General features: G+C 40.7%; 1 protein-coding gene and 1 non-coding gene across 15 annotated transcripts in view; both read right to left on the reverse strand.

Annotated features, from left to right (window-relative positions):
- FANCC (FA complementation group C) overlaps positions 1-24642 on the reverse strand; it is a 325195-nt gene that overhangs the window by 60113 nt on the left and 240440 nt on the right. For all 14 annotated transcript variants that reach the window (XM_073021384.1, XM_007969912.3, XM_073021383.1 and 11 more), the window contains 2 exons: positions 11880-11990; positions 10927-10991 (listed from right to left, as the gene is read on the reverse strand). In XM_073021384.1, the coding sequence (XP_072877485.1) occupies positions 10927-10991; positions 11880-11990 (176 nt within the window). The remainder of the gene's footprint in view (positions 1-10926; positions 10992-11879; positions 11991-24642) is intronic.
- Positions 12338-12444, reverse strand: LOC119624652 (small nucleolar RNA U13). Its single transcript, XR_005240805.1, has one exon. It is a non-coding gene; the product is annotated as a small nucleolar RNA U13 (small nucleolar RNA).

Consider the following 24642-nt stretch of genomic DNA (forward strand, 5'->3'; position numbering starts at 1 on the left):
ATAACCTAAGAGACTGAATCAAGTAATGAACTAAGGACACAGATGTCCTAGCATTCTTGCTATACTCCCAACTCCTAGAAATGATGGAAGAATTTTTCACCTTTTTTTTTTTTTAATTATACTTTAAATTCTAGGGTACATGTACACAACGTGCAGGTTTGTTGCATATGTATACATGTGCCATGTTGGTGTGCTGCACCCATTAACTCGTCATTCACATTAGGTATTTCTCCTAATGCTATCCCTCCCCCCTCCCACTACCCCACGACAGGCCCTGGTGTGTGATGTTCCCCTTCCTGTGTCCAGTGATCTCATTGTTCAATTCCCACCTATGAGTGAGAACATGCGGTGTTTGGTTTTCTGTCCTTGTTGAGAGTTTGTTCAGAATGATGGTTTCCAGCTACATTCATGTCCCTGCAACGGACATGAACCCACCCTTTTTATGGCTGCATAGTATTCCAGGGTGTATATGTGCCACATTTTCTCAATCCAATCTATCATTGATGGACATGTGAGTTAGTTCCAAGTCTTTGCTACTGTGAACAGTGCCACAATAAACATACGTGTGCATGTGTCTTTATAGCAGCATGATTTATAATCCTTTGGGTATATACCCAGTAATAGGATAGCTGGATTAAATGGTATTCCTAGTTCTAGATCCTTGAGGAATTGCCACACTGTCTTCCACGAATGAAACAATTTACACTCCCACCAACAGTTAAAAGCAATCCTATTTCTCCACATCCTCTCCAGCATCTGTTGTTTCCTGACTTTTTGATGATCGCCATTCTAACTGGTGTGAGATGGTATCTCATTGTGGTTTTGATTTGCATTTCTCTGATGGCCAGTGATGATGAGCATGTTTTTCACGTGTCTGGTTGGCTGCATAAATGTCTTCCTTTGAGAAGTGTCTGTTCATATCCTTTGCCCATTTTTTGATGGGGTTGTTTTTTTCTTGTAGATTTGTTTAAGTTCTCTGTGGATTCTGGATATTAGCCCTTTGTCAGATGGGTAGATTGCAAAAATTTTCTCCCATTCTGTAGGCTGCCTGTTCACTCTGATGGTAGTTTCTTCTGCTATGCAGAAGCTCTTTAGTTTAATTAGATCCCATTTGTCAATTTTGCCTTTTGTTGCCATTGCTTTTGGTGTTTTAGTCATGAAGTCCTTGCCCATGCCTAGGTCCAGAATGGTATTGCCTAGGTTTTCTTCTAGGGTTTTTATGGTTTTAGGTCTAACATTTAAGTCTTTAATCCATCTTGAATTAGTTTTTGTATAAGGTGTAAGGAAGGGATGCAGTTTCAGCTTTCTACATACGGCTAGCCAGTTTTCCCAGCACCATTTATTAAATAGGGAATCCTTTCCCCATTTCTTGTTTCTCTCAGGTTTGTCAAAGATCAGATGGCTGTAGATGTGTGGTATTATTTCTGAGGACTCTGTTCTGTTCCATTGGTCTACATCTCTGTTTTGGTACCAGTACCATGCTGTTTTGGTTACTGTAGCCTTGTAGTACAGCTTGAAGTCAGGTAGTGCAATGCTTCCAGCTTTATTCTTTTGGCTTAGGATTGTCTTGGCAAAGTGGGCTCTTTTTTGGTTCCACATGAACTTCAAAGTAGTTTCTTCCAATTCTGTGAAGAAAGTCATTGGTAGTTTGATGGGGATGGCACTGAATCTATAAATTACCTTGGGCAGTATGGCCATTTTCACAAGATTGATTCTTCCTATCCATGAGCATGGAATGTTCTTCCATTTGGTTGTGTCCTCTTTTATTTCATTGAGCAGTGGTTTGTAGTTCTCCTTGAAGAAGTCTTTCACATCCCTTTTAAGTTGGATTCCTAAGTATTTTATTCTCTTTGTAGCAATTGTGAGTGGTAGTTCACTCAAGGTTTGGCTCTCTGTTTGTCTGTTATTGATGTATAGGAATGCTTGTGATTTTTGCACATTGATTTTGTATCCTGAGACTGCTGAAGTTGCTTATCAGCTTAAGGAGATTTTGAGCTGAGACAGTGGGGTTTTCTAAATATACAATCATGTCAATGATGGAAGAGTTTTTACAATTAAATATATAATACTGTAAAATAGCGGCTTTTGGTGACCCACAAATTCTGAGAAAAGCTTGGCTTGGTAGGTAGGTGGGATCTTTTTGAAGGAAATACTGCCACCCTAAAAGCTTGCAAGAGAGGACTACTATAAAAGAGTTACTTTGGGGGTGAATTCAAGGAGCAGGGGGTAAACCGACAGCCAGCTGCCAAGGCCTTATATACTCTTTTTCTTATCCACTGTCTTTAGGCAAGAGATAACAGAAATGTCCTGACTCCAACAGGGAGGAGGAATGAGGCCTGGAAGGAGACGCCAGTCCCAAATGGCTATCAACCTCCAGGAAATATGGGAGTCCTCTAAGGCCCGAAATACAATTTATTGGCAGCCTCAATCAAGACCACCTCTTGATCTTTCCATAATTATTGGAGGCTACAATAAACAGAGCACTAATAGAGAGACAAATGAGGAATCCCAAATTCCAGGAAGACCAGATTGTTCTGCAAAGTGGTTGTGCCTATTTAAGTTCCCATCAGCAACCTCCTGAAGCTCACCATAACCTAATGGATGTCTAACTGATGTTGTAGTTTATACTTTCCTGAAAATGCACAGAAAAGCTCATAGACCAGTTTTAAACTGTGGTAAAAAACACATTAACATAAAATTTACCATTTTAACCATTTTTAAGTGTACAGTACAGTAGTGTTAACTATATGCCCTTACGTGCAACAGATCTCTAAAACTTTCATATCTTGCAAAACTAAAACTCTATACCCATTGAACAACTCCCATTTCCCCCTTCCTCCCATCCCAAGGTAACCACTATTCTACTTTGTTTCTTTCTTTCTTTCTTTTTTTTTGAGACAGAATCTTGCTCCATCACCCAGGCTGGAGTATAGTGGCACGATCTCAGCTCACTGCAACCGCCGTCTCCCAGGTTCAAGCAATTCTCCAGACTCAGCCTCCTGAGTAGCTGGAATTACAGGCACGTGCCACCACACCCGGCTAATTTTTGTATTTTTAGTAGAGATGTGGTTTCGCCGTGTTGACCAGGCTGGTCTCGAACTCCTGACCTCCGGTGATCCGCCCGCCTTGGCCTCCCAAGGTGTTGGGATTACAGGTGTGAGCCACTGCTCCTGGCCTTAGCTTCTGTTTCTACAAGTTTCACTACTTTAGATACCACACATAAGTGTAAGTAATCATGCAGTATTTGCCTTCTGTCACTAGTTTACTTCTTTCATCCACACTGTAGCATATGACAGGACTTCCTTCTTTTCTAAGGTGGAATACTCTTCCAGTGTGTATATATACCGTATTTTCTTCACTCATTCGTCCGCTGATGGACATACAGGTTGCTTCCACCTCTTGGCTCTTGTAAATAATGCTCAATGAACATGGGTGTGTAAATATCTCTTAGAGATCTTGTTCCCAATTATTTGGAAATATACACAAATACGGGATAGCTGGATCATTTAGTAGTTCTATTTTTAGTTTTTTAAGGAAACTCCATACTGTTTTCCATAGTGACTGCACTAGTTTAACATTCCTAGCAACAGAGTACAAGGGTTCCAAGTACTCCATATCCTCATCATTTGTCTTTTTCTCTTTCTTCTTTTCATAGTGGTCATTCTAATAGGTGTGAAATGGTATTTTATAATGGTTCTGATTATCATGTCCCTGGTAACTGGTGATGTTGGGCATCTTTTCATATGCTTGTTGGTCATTTGTATATATTCTTTGGAGAAATGTCTATTCAAGTCTTTGACCTATTTTTAAACTGGATTATTTTGCTGTTATTGAGTTGCAGGAGTTCTCTGTATATTCTGGATATTAACCACTTATCCAGATATAAGGTTTGAAAATATTTTCTCCCATTACATATGCTGCTTTTTAATCTGTTGATTGCTTCCTTTGTTGCACAGACATTTAAAAAATTCATGTAGTCCTATTTGTCTATTCTTGCTTTTCTTGCCTGTGCTTTTGGTGTCATATCCAAGAAATTATTGCCAAGTTCAATGCCATGACACTTTTCCCCTATAGTTTCAGGTCTTATGTTTAGGTCTTTAATCTATTTTGAGTTAGTTTCTATATATAATGTAAGGTAAGGGTTCAAATTTGTTTTCTGAATGTGTATATCCAGTTATCCCAACACCATTATTGAAGGGACAATCTTTTCCCAATCTTGTACACAGGATACCCTTGTCAAAGACCATTTGCTCATATATGTGAAGCCTTATTTCTGGGCTCTCTATTCTGTTTATTGGTCAATATGTCTGCCTTTATGCCAGTATCACACTGTTTTGATTACTGTGGCTTTGTAATATGCTTTGAAAAAAGGAAGTATGAGGCCTTCACCATGTTTTTCTTTCTCAAAATCATTTTGGTTACTTGGGGTACTTTGAGATTCTATATATATTAAAGGATTCTTTTTCTATTTCTGTAAAAAAATAAAAATAAGAATCACACACCACTGACATTTTGATAGAAATAACACTGGAACTTGGAGATTGCTTTGGGTAGTATGGGCATTTAAAATACTAAGTATAGGTTGGATGCAGTGACTCATGCCTGTAATCCCAGCACTTTGGGAGGCCGAGGCAAGTCGATCACCTGAGGTCAGGAGTTCGAGACCAGTATGACCAACATGGAGAAACCCCATCTCTACTAAAAATACAAAATCATCTGGGTGTGGTGCCGGGCACCTGTAATCCCAGCTACTCAGGAGGCCGAGGCAGAAAAATCACTTGAATCCGGGAGGTGGAGGTTGAGGTAAGCTGAGATCACGCCACTGCACTCCAGCCTGGGCAACAAGAGTGAAACTCCATCTCAAAAAAAAAAAAAAACTAACTCATCTATGAACACGTGATATCTTTTTATTATGTCTTATGTAATATCTTTTAGCAATGTATAGTTTTCACTGTACAAACCTTTCACCTCAATTGCTTATTCCTAAATATTTTATTCTTTTTGGTGCTATTGTGAGTAGGACTGTTTTTAAAATTCCTTTTTAGGTTGTTCTTATTAATGTATAGAAACGCAACTGGTTTCTATTCTCTATTTTATTTATTTCTGCTCTAATCTTTATTAGTCTCTCCCTTCTAACTTTAGGTTTAGTTTGTTCTTCTTTTTCTAGTTGCTTGAAGTGTAAAGTTAGGTTTCTGATTTGAGATCCTTCTTATATTTTTTTTCTTCCTTCAAAAGCATGTACATCTTCTCCTTTTTTAATGCAGGCATTTACCACTATAAACTTTCTGCTTAGAACTGCTTTTGCTGCATCCCATAGGTTGTGATATGTTGTGTTTTCATTTTCATTTGTCTCAAGTTATTTTCTACGTTTCTTGTGATTTGTTCTTTGACCCACTGGTTGTTTAAGAGTGTGTTAATTTCCACATATTTGTGAATTTTCCAGTTTTCCTTTTGTTATTGATTTCCATTCCCTTGTGGTCAAAAAATAGTTACTATGATTTCAGTCTTCTTAAATTTGCTAAGACTTGTTCTGTGGCATAACATGTGGTCTTTCCTAGAGAATGTTCTATATGTGCTCGAGAAGAGTGTACATTCTGCTGTTATTGGGTAGAATGTTCTGTATATGTCTATTAGGTCCAATTGGTCTATAGCATTATTCAAGTTCTATTTTCTTATTGATCTTCAGTCTGGTTAATCAATCTGTTATTAAAAGTAGAGAGGTGAAATCTCCTATTATTATTGTGTAACTGTCTCTTTCTCCCTTCAATTCTATTGGTATTTGCTTCATATATTTGGATGCTCTGTTAAGTGCATATATTATTGTAATTGTTGTATCTCCCTGAACTGACTCTTTTATTACTATATAATCTTTTTCTTTGTCTCTTTTGATAGCTGTCTGATACAAGTATAGCTATGCCTGCTCTATTTTGGTTACCATTTGCATGATTATCTATTTTTCCATCTTTTCATTTTCAGCCAATGTATCAAGTGAGTCTCTTGAAGCTAGAATATAGTTGGATCTTGTTTTCTGATCTATTTTGCTACTCCACATCTTTTGAATGGGGTGTTTAATTCACGTTCACCTAAAGTAATTACTGATAGAGAGGGACTTACTATTGCCATTTTGTTGTTTTCCATATACCTTGTAGTTATTCTGTTCACGATTTTCTCTTATTCCCTTCCTTTGGGTTTCATTGATTTTTTCATAGTGACATGCTTTGATTTCCTTCTCATTTTCCATTGTGCATCTCCTACAGGTATTTTCTTGTTGTTACCGTGGGCATTACATTAAACATCTTAGAGTTATAACAACCTAACAAGACAACTTCAATCACATACTAAAACACTACTCATTTACATTTCCCTCCCCAGTTTATGTTATCAATATCACAAATTACATCCTTTTCTATTTTGTATTTATCAACACTGTTTAACATTTTTTATGCTTTTATCTTTTAAGTTCTATATCAGAATTAAAAAGTGAGTTATGTACACTCAGCCCTCTATATCTATGGGTTCTGTATCCATGGATTCAACTAAATCATAGATCAAAAATATAGTATTTGCAGGATGTAGAACCTAAAGATTGACTGTTTATATCTGTAAGTTCCATACAGTTTACTGTGGGACTGGAGCATCTATAGATTTTGATATGTGGGAAGTCCTGGAACCAATCCTCTGTGGATACCAAGGGACAACTGTACTATACAACACAGTATTATAAGATTTTGTGTTTGTCTGTATGTTTACATTTATCAGAAGCCTTTATATTTTTGTATGCTTCCACATTGCTACTATTCTTTCATTTCAACTTGAAGGACTCCTTTTAGCAATTCTTATAAGGCAGGTCTAGTGATGAACTCCTTCAGCTTTTGTTTATCTGGGAATGTCTTTACTTTTTCATTTTTGAAGGATGATGAAGCCCAGATGCAGTATTCTTGGTTGGAAGGGTTTTCTGTTTTGTTTTGTTTCTTCCTTGGCTCTTTGAATGTATCATCCCACTCCCTTCTCATCTGTAATATTTCTTCTGAGAAATGCACCGATAATATTATGGAACCTTTCTTGTACATGATAAGTCACTTTTTTCTTGCTGTTTTCAAGATTATGTCTTTAACTTCCGACATTTCGATTTTTGTGTATGTTGGTGTGGGCCTCTTTGGGTTCATTCTTTGGAGTCCTTTGAGCTTCTTAAATTAGGATATCCAATTCCTTCCTAATATTTGGGAAGTTTTCACCATTATTTCTTCAAGTAAGTTCTCTGCCCCTTTCTCTCTTATTCTAGGACTCCCATAATGTGTATATTGTTCCATTTGATGTTGTTCCACAAGTGTCTTAGGCTTTCTTGACTTTCCTTCATTCTTTTTACTGTTTCTCTGACTTAATAATTTCACATGATTTGTGTTTAAGTTTTCTCTTTCTTCTGTTTGATCAAGTCTACTGCTGAACCTTTCTAGTAAGTTTTTCAATTCACTTATTGAGTATCTTTAGCTCCAGAATATCTGTTCGGTTCTTTTTTAGTTTCTATCTCTTTGTTGATAGTCTCATTTTGTTCATGTATTGTTTTCCTGATTTAATTTAGTTGTTCATCTGTGTTCTCTTGTAGTGCCCTGAGATCCCTTAAGACAATTATTTCAAATTCTTTGTCAGGTAATGCATAGATCTCTGTTTCTTTAGGGTCTGTTTCTGTAGGTTTATTTTGATCCTTTGATTATGCCACATTTCCCTGGTTTACTTTGTGTCTTGTTATTTTTGTTGTATTTTGTACATTTAAAGAAACATCCACTTCTCTCAGTCTTTATCGACTGACATGGTACAAGGGCAGACTTTCACCAATGGACCCGGCTGGAGATTCTGGAGGTCCGTCAAACCTTTTCCAGGGATGTATCTTCTCTGGGCTCACGCATGTGATTTCCAAATTAGAGGGCTTTACTGGATTTTCGAGAGCTCCTAATCTCTCCCTCCCCCTAGTGTCCGTCTGTGGTATTGCAGATTCTCCGGTGCTGCAACAAGCTGCCGCGCTCTGGTTCCAAAGGATGCCATTTCTCTGTCAGTGCTGTGAGTCAGAACAGACAGACGCCAGTCCCTCCAGCAGGCCCCTGAAAAGCCAGACACTGGATGTATATATTCCATTCTTCTCCTCCCCTCCCAAAGAACAAGTCATGAGCTAGGCGTTTTCTCCCAACTCTGTTGAGCTATGCCAGCCTCCATCCACAGCACCTCAACTCTCTGGTGCTACCACAAACCACTAAGCTTTCTTTTGTTCTCCATGGCCCCAAGACATCAAAAGTAGTCTTCCTTTATCGGCAGTTTTACTTTTTGTAGTTTGAGCTAGCCATGGTCACCCGTGGTCCAAAAATATTACATGAAAAAAATCCAGAAATAATTCAAAGGTTTTAAATTGTGCACTGTTTTGTTTTAAGATGGCACCTCATTCTGTTGCCCAGGCTGGAGTGCAGTGGCGCCATCTCAGCTCACTGCAACCTCCACCTCCCAGGTTCATGTGATTCTCCTGCCTCAGCCTCCCGAGTAGCTCGGATTACAAGCATAAGCCACCACGTTCGGCTAATTTGTATTTTTAGTAGAGACGGCGTTTTGTCATGTTGGCCAGGCTAGTCTTGAACTCCTGAAATCAGGTAATCCACCTGCTTCGGCCTCCCAAAGTGCTGGGATTAAAGGCATGCGCCACAGCACCTGGCCTAAATTGTGTGCTGTTCTGAGTAGCACGATGAAATCTCATGGCGTCCCCCTGTCCCACCCAGAACATGAATCATCCCTTTACCCAGGGTATCCATGATACATACACTGCCTGCTCATTGGTCACTTAGTAGCCTTACTGGTGGTCAGATCAACTGTCACAGCATCACTGTGCTCATCTTCAAGTAACCTTCATTTTATTAATACTTAATAATGACCTCAAAGTCCAAGAGCACTGGGGCTGGCAATTTGCATATGCCACGGAGAAGTTGTAAAGTGCTTTTTTTAAGTGAAAAGGTGAAAGTTTTCAACTTAATAAGGAAAGACATATGCTGAGGTTGCTGAGATCTATAGTAAAAACACATCATCTATCTGTGAAATAGTAAAGAAGGAAAAAAATTTGTGTTAGTTTTGTCATTGCATCTCACATGGCAAAAATTACAGCCATCATATATGGTGAGTGTTTAGTTAAGATGGAAAAGACATTAAAGTTGTGAGTGGAACACAGAAATGTGTTATGATTGATGGCAATACGGTTTGGTACTATCCACAGTTTCAGACATCCACTGGGTGTCTTGAAACATATCCCCTATAGATAAAGAGGGATTACTGTATGCAATTTCCTCGTCAGTGCTCCCAGTCAGTAAAGACAGAAATCTGTTCCTCAGTCTGCTCCCTAAAAAGTCAGAATGTTGGATGCACATTCCACTCTTCTTTTTCCCGCCCAAGGGAGAGAAGCCACAAGCTGGGTTTTTCCTACCAATCTTACCAAGCTGTGCCAGACTTGGAAAAGGGCTATCACAGTTGATATGAAACAGATTTTTAAATCAATTTCAATGTGGCTATTCTACACTTTGAGCTTGCCTGCAGTACTGTGACTTCTTAATTGGTTCTGTAGTTCTCATTGAAATTTTTTGGGATGTATGTTGTAGTTAAGTCAATGTCTCTATTGGGAAATAAGGTCTAGGACTTCCTATTCTGCCATCTTGCTGACGTCATTCCTGAAGAACTCCTTTAATATTAGTAATTCAGTTTTCATCTTTTGGTAATGACCTGCTTATATTCCTTGCTCATTTCTATACTGGAGTGTCTGCCTCTTTATGATTGCTTTTTCCAAGTCATTTCTACATTTTGCATTCTGATCCTTTGTTTCTATTTGTTAACAGATTTTAAAAATTATTTTTATTGTGAGCTGCTTTTTAAAAAATCAACTGTGTTGCATATTTTGGGAGTTTGGTATAGGGAGTACATACACATTGCACTGACTGATTTTTAAAGTCCTTTTAAATAAATTTATAATTACATAATTCAAAAGATCCATCAGTCAACATTCACCTCACAACTAAATCCAAGTGTACCTGACATGTAAATAAATAAATCTAAACACTCTCCATGTCTCCTATAGTTCTTTTTACATTGCCAAATCCAACATAATGAAGATTTTCTCCAATGTTTTCCTATAATAATTATATATTTAAGGGTTAGGTGCAAAAGATTCCTAAAGGTTGAGGACAAAGACAATTTTTGATAGGACTTGAATTAGCAATAGCTTTACAAAAAAAAAAAAGAAATCACAAAGTCCCTCAGTCCCAGATTCTCTCGGTTAATGATACGTCAAAAATGAAATGCCCACCAATGAAAACTGAAATTCTTTCACAGACTGAAGAAACATTTGTAATGTGATTAATTGCCTTTTAATTTGTCTGAATCTCTTTGATTTGTTTAGTCTAGATTTTGGAATATCATGTTTCTTAAAATAGGGCATATGTTCACCTCAAATGTTGCCTTGTAAATATCCTGACTCTGTGTGTGTGTGTGCGCGCATGCACGTGCGCGTGTGCTGAGAAGGCAGAGCCAGGGCAGGCTAGTGTAACAGCACACACTTGCATCTGTGCACATTCTCCTCTCGCAGAGTGAGCAATCCCAGGGTAAAATTAAGTACTGCTCTTTCTTTTGTGCTCCCTACTGTAAATATAGGGCTTTTTACTTAATGGGCCCACAAAAGACATTGTAGGATTTACTCACTGCTCTGTGCGAGTTGAGAAAATTGTGATTTTTAAAAGAGTTTGAAAAAACTCACCAATTTGCTATGTATTCCACTAAAATAATCTTTCTATATAACATACAACCATAACTGAACATCCATTTCCTATGAATTATAAAATTTTCCTCTCATAACCAAACTGATACATTTTGAAACTTGAGAAGAAGGATGTTTAGTTTAACACCTACCGCCTTTGAGTGTTAAATCCATTAAGATGATTCTCTCTGAGTTCAGACGCTAATGATAAAACCATCTGTAAAACAAAATCAGTTGCAGGTTAACTCACGCTGCAAACAGGATTACATCAGTTCTATTTTTCTTGGTGTGAGTGATATTTCCGTTGAGATTCCCCCAACCCCCATCTTCTCATGTTTTACTCTGTCAGAGTGAAAAGGAAGCAGTGCCATGTCACATTTACTAATAACTGGGATTTTATGTTTAATGTCTGTAATTCTGCATTTCGATGTAAGTAATGAACAACAGACAGGTCACTAATTTCCTAAGAACTAAAACAAAATCTATTTAAAGAAAAATTAGTTTGTTTCTTCATTTAAAATTTTCATTTGAAAAAAAAAAAAAAGTTTTTCTTGTATAAAGCTTCCAAAACACCAGAATGGTTGGCAAACATTAAAAATCTCATACATTTTTTAAAAGAGTTACATCAAGATTGTAAGTTAAAATTTCTTACATTTGGCTACAATGTAAGCCAGAAGAAAACAAAGCTTTAATATTAAGAGGTAAATATGTAAAACTATGTATTGAATTTTCTGTTTTGCTTTAACAAAAAAGTCCAATCAGGTTATTTGAAATACAAGATTCGTCCAACAGCACAAGACTGTGTTTATAATAGCTAAGAAAAGCTCCTCTCCCAAACATCTCTGAGTGAATACGCAAGATGTGTTCCCAGAAAGAGAGGCTGATTGGTTGGTTTGGTAAAACCCTTCCTGGTTTCCTTCTTTCTCATAACTTCCCATCTCACGTTTCTTCCTTACATGGCCATACAACTGCCCAAGGTAAGAAGAGATAAACCAAGAAAAGTTAAACATCTCTTCTGGAAGACTGAAATATTTCCATTTACTCTTTTCGCTGATGGCACATTCAGCATTAAACATTCCAGAAGTGATAAATTTTAAATACTCACATTTTTAAGCAGACTGGGATAGTAATCTATAGGGGCATATCCAAGACCCTGAGTGAAAAGAGCAACTTCTTTATCAAATCTGAGTGCTGAAAGTATATGAGATAATACACCCTAAAAAACATAAACAGAAAAAGTTAACTTCTTTAAAAGTGAATACAAGTGCCTTTTAGGTACAATACCTACAATTTATTTGCAAATGGGAGTGGTCTCTATGAAACAAAAAAATCTGTCAAGTACCAAATTTACTTTGATTCAAAGCGTAAAAGAGAAATGTTAGCATTAAAGTTAATACATTAAAAAGAAGTCAAGTTAAACAAACATTGACAGTGAAAACGAAAATATATATAATGAATGAGCAGTGCTTTACTTATATTAAGAAAGGAATCTTTATTGCTTTTAAACTCAGTAAAGTATGTTTAGCAGTGATGATAAGATCATTTCTTTTTTTTGTTTTTTGAGGTCAGCTGGGCAATGTGCCGATGTCACACAAGGTTCAAGGGCGGCACATCTCACACACGCACGTGAAACACCCAATCGTGATCATGCTCACAAACTACAAAAGGATCCAGATAATAGAATTTAATGTAAGATAGAGAACATATCACAAATCAGTAGGGAAAGGGCAGATTATGTAATAAATGGTGCCTCAAAAACTATTTGTAAAAAGAAAAAAAGATTCTCACCAGGTATTACTCATCAAAATACACTCCAGTTTAATATAAAGAGATAAATGTAAAAATGAAATAATACACAAGAAGAAAATAAGAACATTTTTCAAGTGTCTGAATGAGAAAGAACTCTGAGAACTGAAAATCCTGGGAGAAAATCATCAGGGAAGAGGTTTGGCTGTGCTCAATAAAAATAAAACCTTGTGTTTACCAGAAAAATAGTATGAGCACAAACTAAGAAGAATGTTAACAACAAACAGTACAGATTCTACGTATGTTATCAAATTAATGTACAAAATAAATGACAAACACCAAGAGCATAACAATGCATATGAATAGATAGTTCACAAGAGAAAACACAAATGGCTAAGAAACATAAACGAATGTTCGTCCTCCGTAATCAAAAAGAGTAAGACACCCGTATGGCACTTTCACTTAAGGAGTTCAAGTTTTTACAGACGTGAATAGCTAATGCTGTACGGGGTTCTACAAAACAGGTACTCTGTGTGAGCTCCTGGAGGGATGGAAATAGGGTCTCCCACACAGAGTGCAGTTGTGAATGGCACCGAGGGGCCCATGAAGTGTCAGCAGATGCAACGCAGCCCAGAATCCATCACGAGGCCTGGACTTCCAGGGGTGTGTCAGGCTAGAGGTTTGTCACCTGAACAAAGACAGATTACGGGTTAATAGAGGCCCTGCCTTATAGAAAGCAACTTGAAAAAAATATATTAAATGTCTTCAAAATATTCAGAACCTTTGATATATGTGGCATACATTTAAGGAAATAAATGCAAGTATGATGACAGGAACTATGCTCAAAGATGTTTACTGTAGTGGTTATTTCTCATATAGTAAAAATTATCTAACAGCAGGGGAATGATTAATATCCTTATACAGTGGCTCATTGTAAGCCACTAACATGTTTATAAAGGGGCCAGGCATGGTGGCTCACACCTGTAATCACAGCACTTTGGAAGGTCGAGGCAGGCAGATCACTTGAGCCCAGGAGTTCGAGACCAGACTGGGCAACACGGAGAAACCTGACCTCTACAAAAAAATACAAAAAATTAGCTGGGCATGGTGGTGCACACCTGTGGTCCCCGTTACTCAGGAGGCTGAGGCAGGAGGACCGCCTGAGCCCCAGAAATTGAGGCTCTGCACTACAGGCTGGGAGTTGGAGTGAGACCCTGTCTCTTTTTTTTTTTTGTCTTCCAAAAAAAAAAAAAAAAAAAAAGTTTATGAATAATTTTAATAGTATTTAAAATGGTTATACTATGAAATGAAGAAAGATGTAAAATGTTATACTCAGAAATGATCTCATCGATATAAAAATAACCCATACATAAGAATGGAAAAACAATGGAAGAAAATATCACTGTCTGAGTCCGTCTGTGTTGCTAGAGCAAAATACCTCAGACAGGGTCATTGACAAGAGCAGAACTTTATGTCTCAGTTCTGGAGGCTGCGAAGTCCAGGACCAAGGAGCTGGCAGGCTCAGTGTCAGGTGAAGGCTTCCAAGGTGATGCCCTGTTGCTGTGCCCTCTAGAGGGGACGGACACTATGAATGCTGTGTCTTCACATGGTGAAAGGGACACAAGGGCAAAAAGGCCCAGGGCACTCTCTTCCACCTCTTATAAAATCACCAATCCCATTCATGAGAGCTCTGCCCTCATGACTTAATCACCCCCCAAAGCCCCTCTTGATATTATCACATTGGTGATTATGTTTCAAAACATGGATTTTAGGGAATATATTTAGATCACAGCTATCATCAAATGTTAGCAGTTTCTAGGGTGGTGCTAGAGACCCATAATAGTGCCACCCTAGATACTGTTAACATTTATATTATTTCATATATATATGTGTGTGTGTGTGTATATATATATTTTTTCTTCTTTCTACTTTAGTATGTTTCCTTGCCTCCAATACATGTATGTGCCTCTTTTAATACCAGGAAAAAAATATTTTTTGAAAAAGTTTTATTTGGAAATACTTGATTTTTTTAAAAAGTCCTATACTGCATTTTGTGGTAACACATTACGAGATAAAATGAATTTGTATCTGTGCATATAAATGTATGTATGTAACTTCATACACAAATACTTGGAGATGACAGTCTAATCTGAGGTGGAGGCTAAGGGTGCCTCAGTGATGGGCAGGTAGGCTCCACGGACCCGGACGACAAGCATGGGACACACATACCAGTGACACTCTGGGTGGTTGCCACTATCATGGTGGTCATTTCAATTTCATCATAAAGTATCTCACACATCCAAAAAGATACAAAATATAATGTCAAATTCCACAAACCTTCAAGCTTCATCAGTAAAGCATTAGAAATACAGAAGCCTTCTATGCCCTCTGCCCTTCGTCACCATGATTCAACAGCAGTCTCTACCCCTGGGGGAAACTACCCTGAATCTGGGATGCAGCCTTTTGTGAGGATCATGTACTTTCTCCCTGTGAGCTCAGACCTGCCTCCGTATCATTAAAAGAGAATCCAGGCAACACTCCTAAGCCATGTTAAGTGGAAACCTGCCATTCCTACATTATATCCTATCTACAGTTTTCAAATTAGAATTGCAAGTTAACAAAGTAGCTTTAAAACATTACTACTCAGTAGATGACATTCATGATTAATAAAAACAACAACAAACCCCCCAGCAGTGTGTACTACATGATTTACAAAACAATGAGTCCACTGGGAAGGGGGAAAAACAGGAACCTTACAGGGTTAGAGTGAACCTTTTCTAAGGTAGAGAGAAGGATGGAGCCACTTGCTTGTTATTGTTTTTCCCTCTTTCAGTTCAAATCTGCCCCAAATACAGAAAGCAAACAGAAGCTGACCATAGCCCCAAGAGAGTTCGTCTCCATGTTGGTGGTGGTCTTTTTCAACACCAAGGGCAACCTGGGGGAGAGAGAGAGAGAGAGAGGGAGGGAGGGAGCGGCTGTGGCTGGGCAGAGTCAGGGAGCTCAGGTACAAGCCAGCGTGCCATCTGTGGAAGGGCGATGGTGCTTACCACCAGCCGCACTTACTGCTGGACTCCACTGAACTTCTGAAGGGAGAAGGTGGGGCCTGCACAGCAGGGAGAGCGCTTGGTGCTCTCAGCAAGCCAGCGTGGAGCCTGAACCCCCGGCGGGGTGCAGGGCAGGTGTTCTGGGAAAAGGGAAAGCCCGGCCAGGTCTGGCCAGCCATATGTCCAATCCACACGGAGGTGTCCGAGTCAGACCCAGGCAGAGCAGGAGGACTTGGTTTGGAAACCAGGTGGTCTCCAAGTTGGCAGCAGTCTGGGTTTTCACGGAGCAGGTCAGTCTGATGCTAGGTGAGGGGAGGGCAGTGTCCGAAGAATGCAACCTTCTACTCAGAAACCAGACTTCTGCATTCTATTTAACACACATTTAAAGCACTTACTACACACCAGGGGCTGTTCTAAGCAGATTACAAATAGCAACTCATTTAATCCTCACAGCCTATGGGTAGGTAGTTACTGAATCTGGGTTAAAGAGGAGGAAATCAAGACAGTTGAAGCAGCCTGCCCAAGGTTACTTATTTACTCTATGGCCAGACCTTATAATGAACCTCCCTACATCCACTGTCCATGAGACTGTTGGGATAGTTTTTAGCAATGCACATCTGAATGCTCTCAGTCTGAGACCCTTTCGGCTTCCAGTTACTCTTACTGTGAAGCCCACATTTCTCCGAGTGAAGCAGCCTGGCCCACCAGCGCACTCCACACCCGGCTTCACTGCTCCTTACTGCCTGTCTGCGACCCTGGAGGGCCACAGGCTTTCTGGGTAATCAGGACTTTAGTATATCCGATTCCCTCTGCCTGGGGAGCTCTCCTATGCCCCTCACTCGTGAGAAGTGACTTCTTGAAGGAATTCTAGCAACTGTGACAACTAAAATTTACCAAGTGCTTACAATGTGTGAGGCACTATGTTCTCTAAGTATAGCATCTCACTGAAAACCCCAGGTTCAGTTTTTAATCAAATTCAATTAAGCAAAGTTTCAATTAAGCCACCCATAAACAGGTGGCTACTGTTACTATACAATCCACCCTCAAACAATCAGAGCGCAAGGTGCTACAGACCCAGTTGGGATGGAAAGTAAGGTAGTATGCAATTGAAGGAAGCCAGTTTTGAGCAGTAACAGCTGAGGGTCAGTTAAGATTGTAGAGTTAAACAAAGCCATGCCCAGGCTTCCCCCTAACCCACAGCCTCCCAGAAGCACTCACATCCTGGGCCTGGGACCAGCTCCTGGAGGGTGACTTCCCAATACTGCACGAGCTCTGTCTTGACATTTGATTTCAGAGGCTGAGATGAGAGATCGTAAATAGTTCCTAAGTAATGTTTAAAATAGCCACAAATAGTTCCCTAGATGCTACAGTCACGTATCACTTAACAACTGGGGAACATCCTGAGAAATGCGTCGTTAGGCAGTTTCTTGGCATGCGAACATCACAGAGTATACTTAATGGACCCAGATGGCTAGCCTGCTGCACACCTAGGCTACACGGGAGAGCCTACTGCTCCTGGCCTACAAGCCTGCGCAGCATGGGACTGTACAGAACACTGTAACACTGTGATCTAAACCTATCTAAACGTAGAAAAGGTACAGTAAAACTATGGTATGACATGGAAAAAACGGTACACCTGTATAGGATGCTTCCCATGAATGGAGCTTGCAGGACTGGAAGTTGCTCTGGGTGAGTCAGCGGAGCATGAATGTGAAGGCCGAAGACATGACTGTACGCCACTGTAGACTTTACAGCACTGTACACTTAGGCTACACTAAATTCATAAAAACACGTTTCTTTCTTCAGCAATAAACTGTTCTTAGCTTACCACAACTTTCGAATTTGATAAACCTTTTATTTTTGTTGAACTTTTGGACTATTAAAATCAACACTTAGCCTAAAACACACTGCACAGCTCTACAAAAATATTTTCTTTCCCTATATCCTTACACTATAAGCTTCTAAATTTTTTTTTTTAACTTTTTAAACTTTTTTGTTAAAAACTGAGGCACACTGCCACCCAGACACTTGTCCTGGTCACTTCAACCCCTGGCTCACTGTTGTGCCAGTGTGAATGCAAACCCTGCTCTCTGGCTGCCAAGCATGGATGTGGCCAGGACAGCAAATCAAGCATTCAAGCTCCAGGCAAGAAGTCTGCTCAGGTTCCCAAATAGGCTTTCCAGAATTTCCCCAAGATACTGAGACTCAGCCCCTTCCAGGCCTCACTGCCAAAGAGAATCAGAGAGGATTGGGGAGCCGTCCAGACTCTCCAGCCCAAGCTTGAAGCACACAGCCCAACACAAATTTGTAAACTTTCTTAAAACAATATGAGATTTATTTTTTGCTTTTTTTTTTTTTTTAGCTCATCAACTATCATTAGTGTTAGTGTATTTAATGTGTAGACCAAGACAATTCTTCCAATGTAGCCCAGGGAAGTCAAAAGATTGGACACCCTGCTCTAGCCTCGTCTGTAGTGAAAATGGATTTGTACCCAAAGAGGCAACTCACTGTCCACATCCCAGATGCTGACCATCAACCTCCTGCCTCCCTGGAACAGACCTTATCTGAGTCCCGTCAGAGCCCACGTTGTCCTCCAACCTCTGACGTCCAGACATGTGCCAGAACAGCCCCTCAGAGCTGTCTTGATGAGATGGGACGAGGGGTGGTAGAGATTCAGGTTCAGAACGGCTGCCTTATCCCTCCCTTCTGAGAGGTCTGTACCAGCTAGTTGGAGCCCTCACCCCTTAGAAGGCTTGGCCCATGTGCCAGGAAGTGCCCCTAAAAGGACCTTCTGGTCCCTCTTCCTCCTCTGAGGCGAGTGCCCTGGAATGAGACCGTCTGTGCTGGGGAACACAACCTCCATTCCTACAACCAGGCCGGCTGGCGCCCTGATGTCCGGAGGCAGGAAGAGACGCAGGACCCAGCTTGTGTCTGTGCATCTGTGTTTCTCCAGCTGTGGTACCTGTGCAAGCAGTGGAACCCCAAAGAACACTGGGTGGTCAACACACAGACACGGCACCTAATACAAGTATGTAAGTTTAAGTTGAATATAAAATGGGACTTACAATGTCATATAAAAATGTTACTTAATTTTATAAGAAAATTGAGTTAAATTTTGTAAGGGCGTTAAAATACAATTTTAATAGGAAGCTATGAAAATTATCTATACTTGGTGTACAAATGACTGAATTTTGGGTAACTCTGTAAAAGCCACTTATGGGTGTAAAGAGGGGTCTGCCACTTACTTTATAAGACATCGACTTCCAAATCTGTGCTGTTTTTAACCAGTGCCCTCTGGTGACACTAACATTTCTTAGCCTGAAAGAACATTTCCATGGAAACCATAATAGGGATTTCGCTAATTTTGGATTAAAATCATTATAAAACTGTTTGGTTGGTTTATGCTCTTGTTAACCAAATGCTCCTACAGATAGCATACTGCACATGTGTTTTGATGTGCTCTTGCATCTAGGGTCAATTTCCCTTATTCATCCAATTTTATTTACTTTAGATAAAAAAGACCTTGTAGTTAGCATGTACTCTATGAATCTGTACTTGGTTAGAAATACAAATTCTCAGACAAAACCCAGACCTATTTTATCAAAATCTGATCTATTTTATTAAAATCTGGATTTAAAATAATATTTCCAGGTGATTCACATGCACATTAATGACTGTTACTAGCTCTATCGCCCAGGCTGGAGCACAATGGCACAATCTTGGCTCACTGCAACCTCTGCCTCCCGGGCTCAAGTGATTCTCCTGCCTCAGCCTCTGGAGTAGCTGGGATTACAGGCACCCGCCACCACGCCCGGCTAATTTTTGTATATTTAGTAGAGATGGGGATTCACCATGTTGGCCAGGCTGGTCTCAAACTCCTGGCCTTAAGTGATCTGCCCACCTCGGCCTCCCAAAGTGCTAGGATTGCAGGTGTGAGCCACCGTGCCTGGCCGGTATTCTATTCTTAAGAGGAGAAAAAGTTATATGGGTGTACTGATTCAAAAACGTACAGTTAAGAGTATACATTTCAATGCACATACATCTTATAAAAATAACAAAAAATAATAATAAAGAGATGGGGAATGAGCCGAAGTATAGATGAAGCAGAAATTGCACATGATGAGTTGTTGTTGAGGCTGAGTGTCAGATCTATTATACCATTTTGTTAATTTTGTATATGTTTAAAATGTTCTGTAATAAAACACTTGTATAAAAAGACAAAGCTTATCTATAACATTAGCTCTTAAGATTGTGGCTACCTTTGGAGAGGAAGAAGGAAGAAAGCGAAGTCAGAAGCACGAACAAGGATGGTTCTATCTTGTGGTTACAAAAATGTATTTGCCTTGTGATAATTCACTGAGCTTTATCTTAATGCTTTGTGCATGTGCTTCTGTATGCATATTATGTATCAATAAAAATTTAAATACTAAAGAGAAGAACTGAAGTACACACATTAGCTGAGGCCTACACAGGGTCAGGTAATTAACATCACTGTCTTCTGCCTCCACACTAGAAGGTCTTCGGGGCAGTAACAATAACGTATGTGGAGCTATCACCTCCTGTAATCACAATGTCTTCTTCCGGAACGAACACCTCCTGAAGAACCCGCCTAAAGCTGTCTTACAGTTGACTTTTTTTAACTTTTAATTTTTTTTTTTTTTTGAGACAGAGTGTTGCTCTGTCACCCAGGCTGGCGATCATAGTTCGCTGCAACTTTGAACTCCTGGGCTCAAGCAATCTTCCCGCCTCAGCCTCTCAATTAGTTGAGACTACAGGCATGTGCCACCACGCCTGGCTTATTTATTTGATTTTATTTTATTTTTGTAGAGGCAGGGTCTCAGTATGTCACTCAGGCTGGTCTCAAACTCCTGGCCTAAAGTTATCCTTCCACCTTGGTCTACCAAAGCACTGGGATTATAGGCATGAGCCACCACATCTGGCCAACTTTTTTTTTTTTTTTTTTTTTTTTTGTTGAGACGGAGTCTAGCTCTGTCGCCCAGGCTGGAGTGCAGTGGCGCAATCTCGGCTCACTGCAAGCTCCGCCTCCCGGGTTCACGCCATTCTCCTGCCTCAGCCTCCCAAGTAGCTGGGACTACAGGCGCCTGCCACCGCGCCCGGCTAATTTTTTCTATTTTTTGTAGAGACGGGGTTTCACCATGGTCTCGATCTCCTGACCTTGTGATCCACCCGCCTCGGCCTCCCAAAGTGCTGGGATTACAGGCGTGAGCCACCGCGCCCGGCTTTTTTTTTTTTTTTAAATAAGTAGTACACTCTAAATAACAAGTATGTTAAATACATAAACCAGTAACACAGCCATTCATTATTATCAAGTAATCATGTATATATATATAATTGTATGTGCTATACTTTCATATGACTAATAGCACAGGATATTTGTTTACCTAGAATCACCACAAACATGTGAACAATGTGTTATGTTAATTACACCTATGATGTCCCTAGGTCATAGACACTTTCCAGCTCCATTATAATCTTACGAGACCACCATTGTACATGCTGTTGTTGACCAACATGTCATTATAAGGCACATGACTATATTTCCAATGTCCGCACTGCACGAGCTGACTTTAACATATAATGTCGTGGAAAAACGAAAATGCAGTATCTCATTTATCTGCAAGGGATATACTCCAAGACCCTCAGTGGATGCCAGAAACCTTGAATGGTACCTAACCTTTCTCTCTCCTCTGTGTGTGTGTGCGTGCACATTGTGTGTGTGTGCACATTGTGTGCGTGTGTAAATATATAAAACAAAATTACATATTTTAACTAACGTCCTTTTTCCATAATAACCCTAATATAAGTGGCTATGAAGTGCCACAAGAGTTTTTTCCCCGAATAAAATAAGTGTTAAGTCCTAGAAACAATATACAGAGGCCAGTATACGGTTACAGTTTTGAAACAGATACCTCAAACTCTGGTCCCCTAAATTTTTATTTTAAAGTAAACTTAAATATTGATGAGCATTTCTCATTGCTAAGAATCATTTTTTTTACTGCCACCTAGTGGCAAACAGTCTAAACACAAAACCATTAGAGATTAGGCACTGGCTCTTGGACAAAAATAAATTTCTATAGTCATACAATAATAGGTTATTTTTCAAATGCTGGCAAAGCAATCTTGGAGATCCTTTACTCTAACTCCCTCATTTTACTAATGAAGCACTGAGTTTCTAAATACACAAATCAGTAATTAAGGAAAGGATGTGCATATAAATGAACAGGTTCAGACATAAAGACGTACAGATATTATCATCCTGATCATTGATAGAAAATCTTCCATGGGTAGAAAGTATGGGAACTAACACAGCTGTACCTAAAATGATTTTAAGCCCAATTTCGATTCATGTAAAAGTTAAGGATGAAACTCTGCTCATGTGTGAAAAGCCATTGAATATGCTAAGATCATGAGGGTGAACTTTCCTAAGAAGGCAAGTTTTTTTTTTTTTTTTTTTTTTTTTTTTTGAGACGGAGTCTTGCTCTGTCGCCCGGGCTGGAGTGCAGTGGCCAGATCTCAGCTCACTGCAAGCTCCGTCCCCCGGGTTCACACCATTCTCCTGCCTCAGCTTCCCAAGTAGCTGGGACTACAGGCGCCGCCACCACGCCTGGCTAATTTTTTGTGTTTTTTAGTAGAGACGGGGTTTCACCGTGTTAGCCAGGATGGTCTCGATCTCCTGACCTCGTGATCCGCCCCTCTCGGCCTCCCAAAGTGCTGGGATTACAGGCTTGAGCCACCGCGCCCGGCCAAAGGCAAGTTTTAAATAAAGCAGAGGGAAATCCACTGCCCTTGCTTTTGGGTGCTGTTAGTCGTCCTCGCCTCACTGTATCTGCTCCCTCGTGTAACAGGCAGAACATTCACAGGCAGGTTAGGAAAGCTGGAGCAATGGGCTGTGGTCTGGAACATGGTATGGGTGTGGAAGATGGGCTGTGGGTTTTGCTCGGGCAAAGGTCTAGGAGAGCCAAACTGTGGTCAATATTCTCAAACTGAGACAGAGCACATATATTGTGCTTCTCTAAACAATTTCTTCATCTGATCATTAAAGTCTTTTAGAATTTCTACCACTTAGGTCTCCACGGCATATCTCTTTATACAAAACATCCAAAAAAAAAAAAAAAAGGTATTGGCCAGGAGTGGTGGCTCACGCCTGTAATCCCAGTACTTTGGGAGGCCAAGGCGGACGGATCACAAGGTCAGGAGATCGAGACCATCCTGGCTAATACGGTGAAACCCCATCTCTACTAAAAATACAAAAAATTAGCCGGGCATGGTGGCGGGCGCCTTTAGACCCAGCTACTTGGGAGGCTGAGGCAGGAGAATGGCATGAATTCGGGAGGCGGAGCTCGCAGTGAGCTAAGATCGCGCCACTACACTCCAGCCCAGGCAACAGAGCAAGACTCCGTCTCAAAAAAAAAAAAAAAAAGGTGTGTATAAATAGGGATCCATTATTTATTCATTCAACAAACAGGCTGAGGATGGTCTGCTTTCAAGCCACTCTCCTGGGACCACTGGGGTGAGAAGCCCTGCAGCCTGGTGAAGGGGCTGCAGGTGGGAACAGCCAGCACGAGAGCCAGCTCGCTGAGTGCTGGAATGACTCTTGGTGAGGCAGCTGCTGTGGGAACAGAGCAAGGAGAGATGAATTCCAACTGCTGGGTTTTGGGGTGCTCCCAAAGACAATGGCATCTGAGCTGATTCTGAGGGCTGGGGAAGACGACAAACCGGAGGCGGGAGAGGCGAGGGGAAGAGAGAAAGTGCATGTGTGATGTGGCTGGGACAGAGGAAGGTGACTGGGGAGGGAGTAGAGAAAAAAGGTGGGAAAACCTCTCCCGTCACCCCCTAAGGCTCCTGGCCCCCACTCCAGCCTGCCCCTACATGGCCTCGGCCCGCCTAGGCAGACTCACTTCCCCTGCCTTTCTCTTTCATCCCTGCGACCTGGTGACATCAGACTCCTGGCTGGTCACCAAATTCACCCCTTCCCACCTCCAGACCATTTCCTTCTTCTGAGACACCCAACAACCTCCCCGCCCCCATCTCTAGCTGCCAAAATCACACCCGCCTTTCAAAATCCACCTTTCTCCAGGATTCCCGTTCTAGTTCTTGACTGGGCAAGACGTTGTTCTGAAGTCTCTGCGGTTCCTCCCTTGTGTTTCTCTCCCTGCACCTTCCAAGGTCACCCTGCTCTCCTCTGCCCACCGTTACATGCAGACGCTCCACGGCAGCCACTGCCTCGCTGTCCCTCAGTCCCAGCACAGCTGGGACCCACACAACAGTCGTTCAATAAAGACCAGCTGAGTCAAAGCCAAGGGCACGAACTGCCCTCTTACAGCTACTGAAGAACATACTCGCTACAGGATTCCCTCGTGACCTCGTTATAGGCAAACACAAGTTTTCTTTTTCACAGTTTGCTTTCCTAAGTTGCAGGTCATAAAATACCCACAGAAAACTGGGAAAACATGACATGGCTATGTGCTTTTACTTCAAAGACATTAACTCACGTTGGAACACTGACCAGAACCTGCACACCAATGAGGATGTACATCATTGGCTAAGGTGTTGCTTTGGCGCCACTCAGCTTGCAGTAACCTTCGGGTGCTGGGGTATTAGAACATCCAGGACGGACAGGAAAAGCAGAAGCAAAGGACCATCTTTGCTGAAAGGGGTTCTGGGAAATTCAGCCTCAGCTGTATGTAAATAGAAGTTATAATGCATATCTACATACTTAAAAACATTTTTTCCTGCAAACCTGGTTAGTAAAACAAAGTTTCTGTTAGTTCCATCCGATACGCTCAATTATTTTTGGCCCCCCAAAATGTATTTCTCAGGTATAAATCGGCCTCTTTCTTCAAACCAGTCTGCTCAGTCCTGGGTCTGTGGCCATGCTGCCACGTCGAATACCTGGAGGGCTCTCTGACCATGACCATATAAAATACTTGTGCCCAAATGCTGAATTAGTTTCTTCTCCCTCCCCGCCCCTGCTTTTTTTTTTTTTTTTTTTTTTTTTTTTTGAGACGGAGTCTTGCTCTGTCGCCCGGGCTGGAGTGCAGTGGCCGGATCTCAGCT

This window comes from Chlorocebus sabaeus, chromosome 12 (assembly GCF_047675955.1).
Source record: "Chlorocebus sabaeus isolate Y175 chromosome 12, mChlSab1.0.hap1, whole genome shotgun sequence".
Classification (NCBI taxonomy): domain Eukaryota; kingdom Metazoa; phylum Chordata; class Mammalia; order Primates; family Cercopithecidae; genus Chlorocebus; species Chlorocebus sabaeus.